This window comes from Anomaloglossus baeobatrachus, chromosome 5, assembly GCF_048569485.1.
Source record: "Anomaloglossus baeobatrachus isolate aAnoBae1 chromosome 5, aAnoBae1.hap1, whole genome shotgun sequence".
NCBI classification, from domain to species: domain Eukaryota; kingdom Metazoa; phylum Chordata; class Amphibia; order Anura; family Aromobatidae; genus Anomaloglossus; species Anomaloglossus baeobatrachus.
In genome coordinates, this window is record NC_134357.1 from 583850082 (window position 1) to 583869948 (window position 19867).

Consider the following 19867-nt stretch of genomic DNA (forward strand, 5'->3'; position numbering starts at 1 on the left):
AAGCCGATACCATCTTTTTTTCCTTTTGACATTGATGTATTTATGCAAAAAAATGAGGTTTATTTTAATGTTAATGGTAATTTTATGTTTCATTTGCTAATTTTGTAGCTTGATTTATTTTTTACATTTCCTATTGAGAAATGTAAATTTCTGAAATGCTATTTCAGTATTCTCAGCCTTCAAGATTTTAAATGCCCTTTGTTTTTGTTTTATTATTCTTTGTCCTGTTTTATTTATCTATAATGATTTATTTTTATTCCTGGACATTTTATTACCGGGGGTATACATTTTTTACAGGACTCTAGTAGTATATCATTATTATTATTATTATTATTATTATTATTTATCCTTAAACATATCCCATTTATGTTCAATATCCCTAGTTACCATGACATTGTCCCAATCTACACGATTAAGCTCTTCCCTTAATTTGTTGAAATACTATGTCCCAAGAATGACAAAAGTATTTTAGGAGTGATACCTTTTATAGGCTAACTAGAAAAATTATTTTAGCAAGCTTTCAGAGCGCAAAGGCTCCTTCTTCAGGCAAATTACAAATTAATTACTGAGACCAAATCACAAAATTTACAGTATATGAATGTTACAACAGGACATGGGAAAGATGATGCCTCCTAAAGATAAGCCAAGGAAATAAAATTAAATTTTTTTCTTAGAAACGCAGATGAGTTGGAAGTGGTCTGTTCAGATCACTTCTGAGGTTCTTCTGCTAGAGTTGTGAAGTGTGTCCATGTAGTGGGTCATAAAACCAGGTGTTAAATTGAGTCCTTTTGTTAAGGATCCAAACATCTTTATCAGTTTAAATTCCCAACTTTTTCTCTCTGTGTCATCTTTAAAATGACCTTTCAGTATTCGTACTTTTAAATCTATCATACTGTGTCCCAGTCTGGAGAAATGTTTTCCCACTGGCGTGTCCAGTTAATTTTTAATTGTGTGCCTGTGTAGATTCATCCTTGTTTGTAAAGGTATCACTCCTAAAATACTTTTGTCATTCTTGGGACATAGTATTTCAATTGATTTTTCTGGCTAACCCGGTACCACAATATACTGTATTGCCCTTAATTTGTTGAAATCAGCTTTCCTACAATTCCAGGTTTTAGTATTTTCCCTTTCAAATGTTGTACTGAATATTACATTGAAAATAACCATATTATGATCGCTGATGCCCAAGTGCTCCTGGACCTGTAGATCTGAAATTATATCTGGTCTATTTGACAGGACCAAATCCAGCTAATTATCTGATACCCTGGTCGGTTCATCTACCATCTGAGAGATGTAATTGTGTTGAATTGTAGATAAGAACCTTTAGCTTTCAGCACAACCCAAAGATTCTATTTCCCACTAAAATCTAGTGTGACAGTTTAATATATCGGGCTGTTCAGGGCGTTGTTATACCAAGTATACTTTTTATAATTTTACATAAATATACGTATTTATTGCATGATATTTTTTCCACTTTTTTGTTCTTTATTTTCTCATTTTTTAAAACATTTTTTTTACATTTTTAACCTATTGAACCTTTTTTATTTAGTCCCTATAAGGGACATTAACTTTTATTATTCTGATCGCTGGTATAATGTATTGCAGCACTAGCATTGCAATGTATTATACCGGTCAGTGATACGCTGACAAAAGCCTCTTCGACAATGCTCCTGGTATAGTTTAACAGGCTTGCTGTAATTGGCTAACCCAGAGGTCATCTTTGGGAGCTAAGGTTGCAATGACAACAATCAGGCACTTGTGAACCTCTATCTGACCATGATGTATAGGTACGTCAAATGTTGTGAAGTGGGTAAAGGAAACCATCCAAGGTTTTCTAAGTATTTTAAAAATATAAATCTGAAAATTGTGACCTGAATTTATGCTACTAAAAAATGTTTATTCTTAGCAGATGACTATGCTTTGAACAAAGAAGGACATGAAATATCTTCAGATTTTAAAAAAAGTGATCAGGGATTGACACAAGATACATATGAAGAGGCCGCTATTATGCCGCATGAAATCTCTCGCTTTCAGAGTAAAGATCTATCATCTCATCCTATTCCGTTGGTCTCATCTTCATCGCAAATTGTTACACAAAGTGAAAAAGTTCATACAGCAACAAAACCATATTTATGTTCAGAGTGTGGGAAAAGCTTCCACTATGACTTTGAACTTATAAGACATCACCACATTCACAGAGTTGAGAAGCCATTTTCATGTTCAGAATGTGGGAAATGTTTTAAGCGAAAAGCATATTTAAATCAGCATAAAATAATTCACCAAGTAGAAGGGCTATTTTTATGTTCAGTATGTGGGAAATGTTTTAAGCAGAAAGCAAATTTTGATCAGCATAAAATAATTCACCAAGGAGAGAAGCCATTTTCATGTTTAGAATGTGGGAAATGTTTTAAATATAACTCAAATCTTGATAAACATCAGTGCATTCGCACAGATGAGAAACCATTTTCATGTTCACAGTGTGGTAAATCTTTTAAACGGAATGCAGGTTTAGTTTTGCATCAAAGAATTCACACAGGAGATAAACCATTTTCATGTTCAGAATGTGGAACATGTTTTGCTGATCAATCAAGACTTTCCAGACATCAAATAATTCACACAGGAGAGAAGCCATTTTCATGCTCAGAATGTGGAAAATGTTTTTCCCAAAAATCAACTTTGGTTTCACATCAGAGAGTTCACACAGGAGAGAAGCCATTTTCATGTTCAGAATGTGGAAAATGTTTTACCAGTAAATCACAAGTTGTTAAACATGAGAGAGTTCACACAGAGGAGAAGCCCTCTTGTTCTCAAAAATCAGATCTTAAAGAAGTTGTCCAGTACCAAAACTGTTTTTCTGTTATTTTTTTTTTCTCATATATCTTGCTAATATGTGCCTCTCCACACATCTATTATGTTATTTTAGCAATATTACCTTTTATCATGCTCTAGCAGCACATCCTCATTGCTGGCTCCAGCTCTGATGGGGTTAATCTTTCTCCTGACTTCCTGTGTTCAATTACTAAAACTTCCATGACTCTTTGTGGTGGCGGCAGTCTGTATCTCACACCCACTCAGAACTCCACCCAAACTCCTTCCCTGCCATCTTTCCTGTGTCTGCACCTGCTGCATCTTATTAAAGCACTGACATATGCTCAGGAGAGAGAGATCACATCAGCTCCAAGCTCTGCACAATCGGGGAAGAAAATGTCTATCTTCTGCTTGCTCTGATATAGTTCATAGTGTGTGTGTATGTGTGTGTGTGTACAATAAAAATATATATACAGTGCCTTGCGAAAATATTCGGCCCCTTGAATTTTTCAACCTTTTCCCACATTTCAGGCTTTAAACATAAAGATAAAAAATTTAAATTTCATGGTGAAGAATCAACAACAAGTGGGACACAATTGTGAAGGTGAAAAAAATGTATTGCTTATTTTAAACTTTTATAAAAAATAAACTGAAAATTGGGGTGTGCAATATTATTCGGCCCCTTTAAGTTAATATTTCTTTGTCGCTCCTTATTGGGAGACCCAGACAATTGGGTGTATAGCTTATGCCTCCGGAGGCCACACAAAGTATTACACTAAAAGTGTAAAGCCCCTCCCCTTTAGCCTATACACCCCCCGTACTGCTACGGGCTCATCAGTTTTTATGCTTTGTGCGAAGGAGGTCAGACATGCACGCATAGCTCCACAGCTTAGTCAGCAGCAGCTGCTGACTATGTCGGATGGAAGAAAAGAGGGCCCATAACAGGGCCCCCAGCATGCTCCCTTCTCACCCCACTCTTGTCGGAGGTGTTGTTAAGGTTGAGGTATCCATTGCGGGTACGGAGGCTGGAGCCCACATGCTGCTTTCCTTCCCCATCCCTCAATTAGGGCTCTGGGTGAAGTGGGATCCTTTCGGTCTCCAGGCACAGGAGACCGTGCTCCATCCACAGCTCCTGAGGACCATGCTGGATAGGAGCCGAGTATCGTTCAGGGACATGGCCCTGCTACTTTGAGGTACTCTGTGTCCCCGTGGGGACCACGCACAGCAACACTCCAGCATTGCTGGGTGTGCTAGTGCACCGGGGACAGCAGCGCTGACTGCGTTTGTGCCATTACACACTTCAGCGTCGCTGAGTGTGTTCGTGTAGGGGGACTGCCGCGCTGACCGCCGCTGCCATGGTTATCACTACGGCGCGGCTGGGACTGTTAGTGCGCCGGGGACTTCCGCGCCGACCGCGCTTATACGGCGGCCGCGCTTATAACTCGAGTCCCCGGCTTTTGCGGCCTAGTCTCGTTTTCTTCCCGCCCCCAGCCCTGCCAGTCAGGGGAAGGGCGGGACGCTGTACAGAACGGCAGCACTGAGGGCTGGAGCATGCTTTGCATACTCCACCCCCCTCACTCTGCACAGTGGGGCACCAGTTCCCGCACTTTTCTGGGTCACGCCCACGGCTCCCTCCTCTCCTCAGGACGCCGGCAGCCATTCCTCTCAGCTCTGCTAACGCTGGAGAGGAGAGACAAGCTCAGGGAGACCCAGGCAGGATTTCTGGTGCCCACACAACCGCTTTGCGAAGGCGGTAAGCAGCACCTGTGGTGCTGGCCCCACTAGTGCAGAAGTGTACTTATAGATTACATGATTATAGACTATACTTTACACTGTATGGTGCACTGTTGATTTTTGTCTATATACCCTCCTGTATTGCTCAGAGGAGACAACAGCATGTCGTCCACAAATAGCAAGGGTGCCAAAGCACAGACTTACTATGCTGCCTGTGCAGCATGTACGGCTATGCTGCCGGCAGGTTCCACTGACCCTCATTGTGTGCAATGCTCGGCCCCTGTGGCACTTACTCAGCCGGAGCCTATGCTAAGGGCGGCCCAGGGAGAACCACCTGTTAACACTGTCCAGGTGACAGGGACGGAGTTTGCAGTTTTTACTGAAAGACTTTCTGAGACTATGGCTAAGATATTAGAAGCCTTGCAGTCCAGGCCGGCATCTCAAGCCAGGGGCACTGTGGAATCATTGCCCCCTGGTCCCCCTCAGTTGGAACAGCAATGTCCTCCCGGGGTGTCTCATGGATCCCAGGGTGAGGTCTCTGACACGGACCGCAGCCCCAGACCGATTAAGCGAGCTCGCTATGAAATCCCCTCGACATCATCACAATGTTCAGGGTCTCAGCGAGAGGACTCTCTGTATGATGAAGCAGAGGTAGCTGATCAGGATTCTGATCCTGAAGCCGCTCTCAACCTTGATACTCCTGATGGGGACGCCATAGTGAATGATCTTATTGCGTCCATCAATGAAATGTTGGATATTTCTCCCTCAGCTCCTCCAGTGGAGGAGTCTGCTTCTCAGCAGGAGAAATTCCGTTTCAGGTCTCCCAAGCGTACAAAGAGTATGTTTCTGGACCACTCTGACTTCAGAGAGGCAGTCCAGAAACACCGAGCTTGTCCAGATAAGCGTTTTTCCAAGCGCCTTAAGGATACACGTTACCCTTTCCCCCCTGACGTGGTCAAGGGCTGGACTCAGTGTCCCAAGGTGGATCTTCCAATCTCCAGACTTGCGGCTAGATCCATAGTTGCAGTGGAAGATGGAGCTTCACTCAAGGATGCCACTGACAGACAGATGGAGCTCTGGTTGAAATCCATCTATGAAGCTATCGGCGCATCTTTTGCTCCAGCATTCGCAGCCGTATGGGCACTCCAAGCTATCTCAGCTGGTCAGGCGCAAATCGACGCACTCACACGTACGTCTGCGCCGCAGGTGGCGTCTATAACCTCTCAAACGTCGGCATTTGCGTCCTACGCTATTAATGCTGTCCTGGACTCTGCGAGCCGTACGGCGGTTGCAGCCGACAATTCGGTGGCAATACGCAGGGCCTTGTGGCTGCGGGAATGGAAGGCAGATTCGGCTTCCAAAAAGTGCTTAACTGGATTGCCATTTTCTGGCGACCGTTTGTTTGGTGAGAGATTGGATGAAATCATCAAACAATCCAAGGGAAAGGAAACATCCTTACCCCAGGCCAAACCAGGCCAAACCAAAAACACCCCAACAGAGGAGGGGACAGTCGAGGTTTCGGTCCTTTCGGGGTGCGGGCAGGTCCCAATTCTCCTCGTCCAAAAGGCCTCAGAAGGATCAGAGGAACTCCGACGCATGGCGGTCTAAATCACGCCCTAAAAAGACCGCCAGAGGTGCCGCTACTAAGGCGGCTTCCTCATGACTTACGGCCTCCTCACACCGCATCCTCGGTCGGTGGTAGGCTCTCCCGCTTTTGCGACACCTGGCTGCCACAAGTAACAGACCGTTGGGTGAGAGACATTTTGTCTCACGGTTACAGGATAGAGTTCAGCTCTCGTCCTCCGACTCGATTCTTCAGAACATCTCCGCCTCCCGAGCGAGCCGAGGCTCTTCTGCAGGCGGTGGGCATTCTGAAGGCAGAAGGAGTGGTGGTCCCGGTTCCTCTTCAGCAACAGGGCCACGGTTTCTACTCCAACCTGTTTGTGGTTCCAAAGAAGGACGGGTCCTTCCGTCCTGTTTTGGACCTAAAACTGCTCAACAAACACGTAAGGACCAGGCGGTTCCGGATGGAATCCCTCCGCTCCGTCATCGCCTCAATGTCCCAAGGAGATTTCCTAGCATCGATCGATATCAAGGATGCTTATCTCCACGTACCAATTGCTCCAGAGCATCAGCGCTTCTTGCGCTTCGCCATAGGAGGCGAACACCTTCAGTTCGCGGCACTGCCGTTCGGCCTGGCGACAGCCCCAAGGGTTTTCACCAAGGTCATGGCTACAGTAGTTGCGGTCCTCCACTCTCAGGGTCACTCAGTGATACCTTACTTAGACGATCTGCTGGTCAAGGCACCCTCTCAAGAGGCATGCCAACACAGCCTCAACGTTACTCTGGAGATTCTCCAGAGTTTCGGGTGGATCATCAATTTTCCAAAGTCAAATCTGACACCGGTCCAATCGCTGACATATCTTGGCATGGAGTTTCATACTCTTCCAGCAATAGTGAAGCTTCCGCTGAACAAACAGCATTCACTACAGACAGGGGTGCAATCTCTCCTTCAAGGTCGGTCACACCCCTTGAGGCGCCTCATGCACTTCCTGGGGAAGATGGTGGCAGCAATGGAAGCAGTCCCTTTCGCGCAGTTTCACCTGCGTCCACTTCAATGGGACATCCTACGCAAGTGGGACAGGATGCCGACGTCCCTAGACAGGAACGTTTCCCTCTCTCAGGCAACCAAAGCTTCCCTTCGGTGGTGGCTTCTTCCCACTTCATTATCGAAGGGGAAATCCTTCCTACCCCCATCCTGGGCAGTGGTCACGACGGACGCGAGTCTGTCAGGGTGGGGAGCAGTTTTTCTCCACCACAGGGCTCAGGGTACGTGGACTCAGCAAGAGTCCTCACTTCAGATCAATGTTCTGGAGATCAGGGCAGTGTATCTTGCCCTAAAAGCGTTCCAGCAGTGGCTGGAAGGCAAGCAGATCCGAATTCAGTCGGACAACTCCACAGCGGTGGCTTACATCAACCACCAAGGTGGGACACGCAGTCGGCAAGCCTTCCAGGAAGTCCGGCGGATTCTGCTGTGGGTGGAAGCCACAGCATCCACCATATCCGCAGTTCACATCCCGGGCGTAGAAAACTGGGAAGCAGACTTTCTCAGTCGCCAGGGCATGGACGCAGGGGAATGGTCCCTTCACCCGGACGTGTTTCAGGAGATCTGTTGCCGCTGGGGGATGCCGGACGTCGACCTAATGGCGTCACGGCACAACAACAAGGTCCCAACATTCATGGCTCGATCTCAAGATCACAGAGCTCTGGCGGCAGACGCCTTAGTTCAGGATTGGTCGCAGTTTCGGCTTCCTTATGTTGCCCAGAGTGTTACGCAAGATCAGGGCCGACTGCCGCCGCGTCATCCTCGTCGCTCCAGACTGGCCGAGGAGGTCGTGGTACCCGGATCTGTGGCATCTCACGGTCGGCCAACCGTGGGCACTGCCAGACCGACCAGATTTGCTGTCTCACGGACCGTTTTTCCATCTGAATTCTGCGGCCCTCAACCTGACTGTGTGGCCATTGAGTCCTGGATCCTAGCGTCTTCAGGATTATCTCAAGAGGTCATTGCCACTATGAGACAGGCTAGGAAACCTACGTCCGCCAAGATCTACATTTCTCGAACGGCGACCCTGCGCCGCTCGGATGCACTCTTTGTCCTTGTCGCTGGTCAGCGTAAAGGGACACAAGCTTCCAAGTCAACCCTGGCTCGGTGGATCAAGGAACCAATTCTCGAAGCTTACCGTTCCTCGGGGCTTCCGGTTCCCTCAGGACTGAAGGCCCATTCTACCAGGGCCGTAGGAGCGTCCTGGGCCTTGCGACACCAGGCTACGGCTCAGCAGGTGTGTCAGGCAGCTACCTGGTCGAGCCTGCACACTTTCACGAAGCACTATCAGGTGCATACCTATGCTTCGGCAGATGCCAGCCTAGGTAGGCGAGTCCTTCAGGCGGCAGTTGCCCACCTGTAGGACGGAGCCGTTACGGCTCTATTATGAGGTATTATTTACCCACCCAGGGACTGCTTTTGGACGTCCCAATTGTCTGGGTCTCCCAATAAGGAGCGACAAAGAAGAAGGGAATTTTGTTTACTTACCGTAAATTCCTTTTCTTCTAGCTCCAATTGGGAGACCCAGCACCCGCCCCTGTTTTTGTATAACACATGTTGTTCATGTTAAATGTTTTCAGTTCTCCGATATTCCTTCGGATTGAATTTACTTTAAACCAGTTTATAATTTTTTCCTCCTTCGGGCTTTTGCACCAAAACTGATGAGCCCGTAGCAGTACGGGGGGTGTATAGGCTGAAGGGGAGGGGCTTTACACTTTTAGTGTAATACTTTGTGTGGCCTCCGGAGGCATAAGCTATACACCCAATTGTCTGGGTCTCCCAATTGGAGCTAGAAGAAAAGGAATTTACGGTAAGTAAACAAAATTCCCTTCTTTGTAGCGCCACCTTTTACTGCGATTACAGCTGCAGTCTCTTGGGGTATGTGTCTATCAGTTTTGCACATCGAGAGACTGAAATTCTTGCCCATTCTTCCTTTGTAAACAGCTGGAGCTGAGTGAGGTTGGATGGAGAGCGTTTGTGAACAGCAGTTTTCAGCTCTTTCCACAGATTCTCGATTGGGTTCAGGTCTGGACTGTGACTTGGCCATTCTAACACTTGGATATGTTTTTGTGAACCATTCCATTGTAGATTTTGCTTTATGTTTTGGGATCATTATCTTGTTGGAAGACAAATCTCCGTCACAGTCTCAGGTCTTTTGCAGACTTTAACAGGTTTTCTTCAAGAATGGTCCTGTATTTGGCTCCATCCATCTTCCCATCAATTTAAACCATCTTCCCTGTCTCTGCTGAAGAAAAGCAGGCCCAAACCATGATGCTGCCACCACCATGTTTACAGTGGGGATGGTGTGTTCAGGGTGATGAGCTGTATTGCTTTTACACCAAACATATCGTTTGGCATTGTGCCCAAAAAGTTTGATTTTGGTTTCAGATGACCAGAACACCTTCTTCCACATGTTTGGTTTCTCCCAGGTGGCTTGTGGCAAACTTTAAACAACACTTTTCATGGATATCTTTGAGAAATGGCTTTCTTCTTGCCACTCTTCAATAAAGGCCAGATTTGTGCAGTGTATGACTGATTGTTGTCCTATGGACAGACTCTCCCACCTCAGCTGTAGATCTCTGCAGTTCATCCAGAGTGATCATGGGCCTCTTGGCTGCATCTCTGATCAGTCTTCTCCTTGTTTGAGATGAAAGTTTGGATGGACGGCCAAGTCTGGGTAGATTTGCAGTGGTATGATACTCCTTCCATTTCAATATGATCGCTTGCACAGTGCTCCTTGGGATATTTAAAGTTTTGGAAAACTTTTTGTAACCAAATCCGGCTTTAAACCTCTCCACAACAGTATCACAGACTTGCCTGTTGTGTTCCTTGGTCTTCATGATGCTCTCTGCGCTTTAAACAGAACACTGAGACTATCACAGAGTAGGTGCATTTATACGAAGACTTGATTACACACAGGGGGATTATATTTATCATCATCAGTCATTTAGGACAACATTGGATTATTCAAAGATCCTCAATGAACTTCTGGAGTGAGTTTGCTGCACTGAAAGTAAAGGGGATGAATAATATTACACGCCCCAATTTTCAGTTTATTATGTTTTATAAAAGTTTAAAATAAGCCAGAAATATCGTTCAATTTCACAATTGTGTCCCACTTGTTGTTGATTCTTCACCATAAAATTTAAATTTTTATCTTTATGTTTGAAGCTTGAAATGCGGTAAAAGGTTGAAAATTTCAAGGGGGCCAAATACTTTCGCAAGGCACTGTATGTGTGTGTATGTATATAATATTTGTATTATACTGAAATTATGAATGGCTGTCGCAACATGTAATAAATAAATAATTGGGAAAAAAAAATGACGTCGGGTCCCCATATTTATTTTTTATAACAAGTGTAGGTAAGAGTACAGTCACATCTGTGTATAAAATATACTTGTAGCTCTGTTGTTGCTCCTGAAGTGTCTCGGATTGAGATGCGGGTATCATTCCGTATGTCATACGAGTGCTTTTTCCCCTATTGCTTAGTCTCCTTGTGTCGTCTGTATTATCCGTGTGACATCCGTGTGGCGTGAATTTTTAACATGGCGTTTTCAAAACAGTCAAAAGCTAGATAGATGACTGGGTAGAAATACATAGATAGATATGCAACACATACATAATGTCCCACCCCCTGCACATTGTACACTTGCACCCATTGCCTTTCATGTGGCACTAAAGGTTGTTTAGCCTCTTTTTTAGCCACAAATGAAATATTTTCCCCCCAAAAAATTACATGGGAACTCCCTATGTATGGTAGCCAGCTAAGGTGAAGCAGACAGCTGTAGCCTGCAGACTACAACTGGCAGCTTCACTGTGGCCGGTAATCCAAAAGAGGGCACCCCCAAAATGTTATTTTATTTAAAATTAAATACATAATTTAAAACAAAAACCATGGGGTCACCCCCAAATTGGATCACCAGCCATGGTAAAGCGGACATTCTCAGGCTGGGGAAGTCCATGCTTATTGGATCCTCACAGCCTAAAAATAGCAGGCTGCAACTACCCCAAAAGTATCTGAGCACTTCGTATCAGCTTTTCCCATTGCCCTGGTGCGGTGGCAAACAGGGTAATAAATGGGGTTGATGTCAGCTGTGAATTGACTCAAGCCCTGGTATTACTGTAGTAATGGGTGGGCGTCTATCAGATACCCCCCATTACTAATCCAGTAGTTGAACAAAGAAAAATAAATTTTATTTGGATAAACACCCTCCGACTACAGCCCTTGTCTACCAATTTATTACAATGTATTTATTTTTTTAAATATCCGGCGTAATCCATAGTGAGGTCCCACAACGATTCAAAAAAGCGAACCTGAACACGTCAAAAATTAGAAGTATTACAGAAATAAAGACAAGACACACCCTCATTCACCAATTTTTTTTCTCCTGCAAAATCCCTAATCCAGGTCAAGCATATTCTTATAAGGGGGTCCCACGACAATCCATACTCGCTGTCCCAGTCAATGAAGAACAGTACTTTACCCATTGGCTGGGAGCGCTGCACAGCTCTGTTCCCTGTGTTGCACCGTGTTCCCTCTGCTGCTCCGCTCTGTGTTCCCCTGTTCTGGGTTTCCATGCTCTACTCTTCCTCCCCCGCACTGCTTTGCCCCTCCCGCAATGCTCTGCTCACCCACACTGCGATGTCTTCCCCGCACTGCTCTGTTCCCTGCGCTGCTCTGTGTTCCCCTGCTCTGCACACTCGCACTGCTTTGCCTCCCCTACCCTGCTCACCCCCGCACTGCCCCCCTGCACTGCTCTGCTGACACCCGCACTGCTCTTCTCACCGCCGCACTGCTTTGCCACTCTGCACTGTGCTCTGCTCATCCGCACTGCTCTGCTCCCCCGTATTGCGCTCTGGTCACCCCCGCACTGCTCTCCGCTCATCCGTTCTGCTCTGCTCATGCCCGCATTAATTTCTGTTCATCCGCACTGCTCTGCCCTCCCCGCACTGCGCCCTGCTCATCTGCACTGCGCCCTGCTCATCTGCACTGCGCCCTGCTCATCCGCACTGCGCCCTGCTCATCCGCACTGCACTCTGCTCATCCGCACTGCACTCTGCTCCTGTACTCCCCAGCCCCAATGTGCAGCAGTGTGATTAGGTCAATACATTGGTAAAATCATTACGCTGCTGCTGGCGGTGCAGAAGCATCTGAGGCGCCTGGCGACAGTAAGTGACCCATGGAGGAGCTGAAGATCAAATATCTAACTATCAGGAGGGAGGTAGATCAGAGTTACTTCCAAGGCACAATATGTGGAAGGGAAGGTTTTTAAAAGGGGCACAATATAGCGAGGGGCAGTTGGTCTTTATACAAAGGGGGCAATGCGAGCAAAATATTAGGGGTTGGGGCAATATGAAGGGATATTTGTGTGTTTGTGAGGGATATCATAGAATGGCCCAAAGTGTGTGGGGACATTATGGAGAGGCTCAGTGTATGGGGGTGACATTAAGGAGATGGGCACTCTGGGAGGGCATTATGGAGTGGGGCATATTATGGAGAGGGGCAGTATGGGCGATATTTTTTCCAGTAACAGGAGCAATTATTTTTTCAGGGTTGCATCAAGAGAGATATTTATTTTTATCGGGTAGTACCATGTCAGGAAGTGCTGCTGAAAATGCAGAAGAGGGAAGTGTGTGGATACAAGATGTGGATGTGAAATCTCATCATGGCATCTTTACTTCGTGGAGAAAAAAAGGACGGAAAGTACTGTAATCAGGAAAGGTGTTATCTATAAGGTACCTGGGTGCAAATGTTTATTTGTAATGCCGACTACAACTGATCAGTACCTGTATCATCCACAGTCTGATAATGACTGATGAGAATTCCTCTCAGCATCTTCTAACAATTGTTAAGGACATACTCAGAAGTATAAGTTCAAGCAATACATGTATGGGGCTGACATAACACTATGTTTAATAGCTGCATGGAGATGTATAAATGTACTGATGGTGGTTGTAATGCTAAATTCATGTACTGACAGTGCTCCTGAGACTGTATTCATATACTTATAGTGTTCCTGATGCTGCATTCATGTACTGATGGTGGTTCTGGTGCTGCACTCATGTGCTGACACTGTTTCTGATCTTCTACACATGTAGCAGTTAGTGATGTGCGAAACCGGACTGTAAAAGTCCAGATCTGTGCGGAATAACAAGTATCCATGCACCGAACCAGGGCCCGGAATTCTCAGAGAATTACGAGTAAATATCTGGATCCAGCCTTCTGGATAATTAAAAAAAGAAAGAAAATAGGAAGAAAGCAGCCCTGTTATATTTATCCAGTCTCCTGCGCGACTGTAACACTACTTCCGGGGGCCGCTCATTACTCTCATGCATATGCACTGCTTTCCCCTCCCACTGGCAGTCCCAGCGTCTGTGACTGCGCTTATCTTGGCTGTGAATCAAACTAAGATGTCGGTCGATGTGAGTGACGTGCATTGGACCAATGAAACGCCTCATATCTCAGTAAAGACGCCGTCAGCTGCACAGAAGAGAGACTTGTCAGCGCGCGCGAGTGCTGTCTGTGGGACTACCATATTCAATGTAATGAAGGGTAAGCAAAATCATATATAATGAAATAGAGGGGAAAACAACAAAATCATTTAATAAGATTAAATAATACATGAGAATAATACTCCGTAGGGGCGATTGTTATGAATTAACATTGCCTAATTCATCAAGATAACGGCACTGACGACAGACGCGTCGGCGTTGCTATGCGCCAACAGGTGGTGACTTCTGCTTCAGAGTCACATGACTCGAAGTTCCTACAGCAGTTTATCCGCATTATTTAAGAGCGTCAATTTTTAAAGTCCATTATTACTCTCTCCCTTGGAAAAAGACTGCACGTCGAAACGCGCGTAGGGTGTCTGGGCACAGCACACTATTGGTCAGGTAATGTTTATACCCTGTTGAATTATTCTTACCTCCTTTATGTGATTACATTGTATGTGGCAGTGCACTTTAACCCGTTATGTGGACTGGTTTATAACCACCTCTTACTTTATACGGTTAGATGTGCTTCTGGCTATATAAGTATAGTTACTATTATCTTGGATAATAGTCCCCTATTTTTTCTGCATAAAGGTTGTATGAATGATTTATACACTGTTGTACATGTGCACATACTAATCTCTTTTGCAACATTGGTTGGTTGTGCATCTGACTATATATGTGCACTTATTATTATTTTGAGCAATAATCCTTTACTACCATCTGCATAAAGGTTGTATGAATATATTGTATACTGTTATATATGTGTATATGTTATTAATTTGGGTAACAGTCCCTTATTTTTATCTATTTGGGGATTACATTAATTTAATCTGGAGGCAGTTTTACCTTATGTCATTACAATATTTCTATGTGATACCTTGCCATCATCTTAGGATCTACGCCTGCCCTTTGTGTGTCTATTACCTTTTCTGTTTCATTGCTAAATCAATGTCCATTTCATCATTATTTTAATGGGGCTTTACACACTGCGATATCGTAAGTGAATTATCGTCGGGGTCATGGTGTTTGTGACGCACATCCGGCGTCAGTAACCATATCGCAGTGTGTGACAAGTACGAGCGATCTTAAACGATCGCAAAAGCGGTCAAAATCGCTTGCCGCGGAGAGGTCGTCCTGAAACCAAAAATCGTTCTTTGCTTATTAGCGATGTTGTTCCTCGTTTCTGCGGCAGCACACATCACTGTGTGTGACATCGCAGGAGCGACGAACATCTCCTTACCTGCATCCACCGGCAATGCGGAAGGAAGGAGGTGGGCGGGATGTTACGTCCCGCTCATCTCCGCCCCTCCGCTTCTATTGGACGCCTGCCGTGTGACGTCGCTGTGATGCTGCACAAAACGCCCCTTAGAAAGGAGGTGGTTCGCCGGCCAGAGCGATGTCGCAGGGCAGGTAAGTGCGTGTGACGGGTGTAAGCGAGGTTGTGCGCCACGGGCAACGATTTGCTCGTGTTGCACAACCGACCGGGGCGGGTACAATCGCTTGCGTTCTCGTTAGAGAGATCGCAGCGTGTAAAGTACCCTTTAATTAGAAGTTCAATAAACAATCAAATTGTTTTAGTCTATATGTCTCATGTGCAATTCATTTATATGATTCACAGTGGCATAAGCAAAATGCAGCCAGCCTGGTGTGAAGTTGAAAATATGCTCCTGGGACTCATTGGAAAAATGGCCGCACCACTAGTTCCACCAGCAAATTAATTAAGAGGCGTCTGGCTACCGCACATTATGTTATACCACACCATAATCTGTACATCTCGTACTCACATGGCTCTGCTCCGCACACCTTGTACACACACAGCTTTTCTCCATATACTTCATACACACGTGGCTCCGCTGTCCACTATATAGACATCGAAGACACAAGGTGCCGCTCCTTACTTGTACATAAAGTGCCTTGTGAAACTATTCGGCCCCCTTGAATTTTTCAACCTTTTCCCACATTTCAGGCTTCAAACATACAGATAAAAAATTAAAAATTTATGGTGAAGAATCAACAACAAGTGGACACAATTGTGAAGTTGAACGATATTTATTGCTTAGTTTAAACTTTTGTAAAAAATAATAAACTGAAAGTTGGGGCGTGTAATATTATTCATCCCCTTTACTTTCAGTGCAGCAAACTCACTCCAGAAGTTCATTGAGAATCTTTGAATGATCCAATGTTGTCCTAAATCACTGATGATGATAAATGTAAGCCACCTGTGTGTAATCAAGTCTCCGTATAAATGCCCCTGCTCTGTGATAGTCTCAGTGTTCTGTTTAAAGCGCAGAGAGCATCATGAAGACCAAGGAACACAACAGGCAGGTCCGTGATACTGTTGTGGAGACGTTTAAAGCCGGATTTTGTTACAAAAAGATTTCTACAACTTTAAACATCCCAAGAAGAAGCACTGTGCAAGCGATCATATTGAAATGGAAGGATTATCATACCACTTTGATACAGGTAAAATATATCTTTGTACCGTGTTAGCCAGTAGAGATAAAAAATGTTACTGCACTATTCTATGTCCTGTTGTGTATAAATATGTGACTCTTCAGATTTTGTGTTATACCATGCCTGATGAAGAGACCTGAGTAGTCTCGAAAGCTTGCTATTATTACCATCTTTTCAGTTAGCCATTAAAAGGTATCAACCACTGAGGACTTCAGTTCTTTTAAACAATTTTTTATCATACCACTGCAATTCTACCAAGACCCGGCCGTCCATCCAAACTTTCATCTCAAACAAGGAGAAGACTGATCAGAGATGCAGCCAAGAGGCCCATGATCACTCTGGATGAACTGCAGAGATCTACAGCTGAGGTGGGAGAGTCTGTCCATAGGACAACAATTAGTCGTGCACTGCACAAATCTGGCCTTGGAAGAGTGGTAAGAAGAAAGCCATTTCTCAAAGTTATCAAAAAAAAGTGTCGTTTAAAGTTTGTCAAAAGCCACCTGGAGACACCAAACATGTGGAAGAAGGTTCTCTGGTCAGATGAAACCAAAATCGAAGATTTTGGGCACAATGCCAAACGATATGTTTGGCGTAAAAGCAACACAGCTCATCACCCTGAACACACCATCCCCACTGTCAAAAATGGTGGTGGCAGCATCATGATTTGGGCCTGCTTTTCTTCAGCAGGGACAGGGAAGATGGTTAAAATTGATGGGAAGATGGATGGAGCCAAATACAGGACCAATCTTGAAGAAAACCTGTTGGAGTCTGCAAAAGACCTGAGACTGGGATGGAGATTTGTCTTCCAACAAGACAATGATCCCAAATATAAAGCAAAATCTACAATGGAATGGTTCACAAATAAACATATCTAGGTGTTAGAATGGCCAAGTCACAGTCCAGACCTGAATCCAATCGAGAATCTGTGGAAAGAGCTGAAAATTGCTGTTCACAAACGCTCTCCATCCAACCTCACTCAGCTCCAGCTGTTTACAAAGGAAGAATGGGCGAGAATTTCAGCCTCTCCATGTGCAAAACTGATAGACACATACCCCAAGAGACTGCAGCTGTAATCGCAGCAAAAGGGGGCGCTACAAAGTATTAACTTAAAGGGGATGAATAATATTGCACGCCACAATTTTCAGTTTATTATTTTTTATAAAAGTTTAAAACAAGCAATACATTTTGTTCTACTTCACAATTGTGTCCACTTGTTGATGATTTTTCATCAGAACATTAACATTTTATCTTTATGTTTGAAGCCTGAAATGTGGGAAAAGGTTGAAAAATTCAAGGAGGCAGAATACTTTCGCAAGGCACTGTACATGGTTAAGCTGCGTAAGGCTATGTGCGCACGTGTGCGCTCTGCACCGCACCGAAAATGTGCGCTTCAGAGCGCAGCTGAAAAGCTGCGTTCTGAAGCACATGGTGCCGGCAGATTCGTGCGCTCTGCATGCTGCCTCTCCCTTTAGACAGCATGCAGAACGCACGAAAGAAGTGACATGTTACTTCTTAGAACGCAGCGATTCGGCAAGCAGCCAAATCGCTGCGTTCTAACATGCCACGTGCGCACGGCTCCTGCACAATCTCCATAGACTGTGCAAGGGACGCAGAATGCTTGCAGTTACGCTGCAGTGCAGAATGCAGCGTAACTGCATGTAATACGCACACGTGCGCACATACCCTAAAAATAGAGCTCAGCTCAGTACACACATGGCTCCGTACACCTCGTACACACGCAGCTCTGATCTGTGCACCTCGTACACACATGGATCTGCTACATCCACACTGTAAACCTCTCCTGACCCCACACATAAACTTCCCCCCATCCACAGGGTCTCTGACCCAAAACCCTGCTGATCAGTGCCGCCAGGCAGAACTCACAGGGTCCTACTGCACTGCTGACACAATCACATTTCAGATTCTTACACAGATGCGGCTCTGCTCCGTACACCTCTTACACACACGGCTCCGCTCCGTACACACACGGCTCCGCTCCGTACACCTCTTACACACACGGCTCCGCTCCGTACACCTCGTACACATGCGTCTCCGCTCCGTACACCTCGTACACATGCGTCTCCGCTCCGTACACCTCGTACACACACGGCTCTGCTTCGTACACCTCGTACACACACAGCTCTGCTTCGTACACCTCGTACACACACACGGCTCTGCTCCGTACAGGTCGTACACACACGGCTCCACTCCGTACACCTCGTACACACGCGACTCCGCTACGTACACCTCGTACACATGCGTCTCCGCTCCGTACACCTCGTACACACACGGCTCTGCTTCGTACACCTCGTACACACATGGCTCTGCTCCGTACACCTCGTACACACATGGCTCTGCTCCGTACACCTCGTACACACACGGCTCTGCTCCGTACACCTCGTACACACACGGCTCTGCTCCGTACACCTCGTACACACACGGCTCTGCTCCGTACAGCTCGTACACACACGGCTCTGCTCCGTACACCTCGTACACATGCGTCTCCGCTCCGTACACCTCGTACACACACGGCTCTGCTCCGTACACCTCGTACACACATGGCTCTGCTCCGTACACCTCGTACACACACGGCTCTGCTACATCCACACTGTAAACCCCTCCTGACCCCACACATAAACTTCCCCTCATCCAGCACCATGACAACCAGCACAGCAGAGCCCTGCATACACTGAGGAGCTGATCATGTGACCCCTGACTCCTCCCCTCCATGTGACATCATCACAGGTCCTGTAAGCACAGAGCGGCCATATATCTAGTGTGCGGCTCTGCAGGTGGAGGTAGGTGCAGGGTATTATATATCTAGTGTGCGGCTCTGCAGGTGGAGGTAGGTGCAGGGTATTATATATCTGTGTGCGGCTCTGCAGGTGGAGGTAGGTGCAGGGTATTATATATCTGTGTGCGGCTCTGCAGGTGGAGGTAGGTGCAGGGTATTATATATCTAGTGTGCGGCTCTGCAGGTGGAGGTAGGTGCAGGGTATTATATATCTAGTGTGCGGCTCTGCAGGTGGAGGTAGGTGCAGGGTATTATATATCTAGTGTGCGGCTCTGCAGGTGGAGGTAGGTGCAGGGTATTATATATCTAGTGTGCGGCTCTGCAGGTGGAGGTAGGTGCAGGGTATTATATATCTAGTGTGCGGCTCTGCAGGTGGAGGTAGGTGCAGGGTATTATATATCTAGTGTGCGGCTCTGCAGGTGGAGGTAGGTGCAGGGTATTATATATCTAGTGTGCGGCTCTGCAGGTGGAGGTAGGTGCAGGGTATTATATATCTAGTGTGCGGCTCTGCAGGTGGAGGTAGGTGCAGGGTATTATATATCTAGTGTGCGGCTCTGCAGGTGGAGGTAGGTGCAGGGTATTATATATCTAGTGTGCGGCTCTGCAGGTGGAGGTAGGTGCAGATTATTCTCTATGAGGATAAGTCATTATTCACACTCGCCTCCATATTACTTTCTTACTCTCGGCGCCGTTTTTCTATTACTCCTGTGGCACACTGATATTTCCTCTTGGACACAAAATGGCCGCTCTTTCACCTTCTCCTCAGAGCTCGGACTCCTCGTTGTTCTGTCGTCGTCTCCTCTCAGAGCTCGGTCTCCTCGTTGTTCTGTCGTCGTCTCCTCTCAGAGCTCGGTCTCCTCGTTGTTCTGTCGTCATCTCCTCAGAGCTCGGTCTCCTCGGTGTTCTGTCGTCGTCTCCTCTCGGAGCTCGGTCTCCTCGGTGTTCTGTCGTCGTCTCCTCTCGGAGCTCGGTCTCC

At 46.0% G+C, this 19867-nt stretch overlaps 1 protein-coding gene across 1 annotated transcript in view; it reads left to right on the forward strand.

The window, feature by feature from the left end:
* The window catches only part of LOC142313138 (uncharacterized), a 180911-nt gene that overhangs the window by 129431 nt on the left and 31613 nt on the right, over positions 1-19867 (forward strand). The window contains exon 22 of the mRNA XM_075352125.1: positions 1907-2940. Coding sequence (XP_075208240.1) covers positions 1907-2940 — 1034 coding nt within the window. The remainder of the gene's footprint in view (positions 1-1906; positions 2941-19867) is intronic.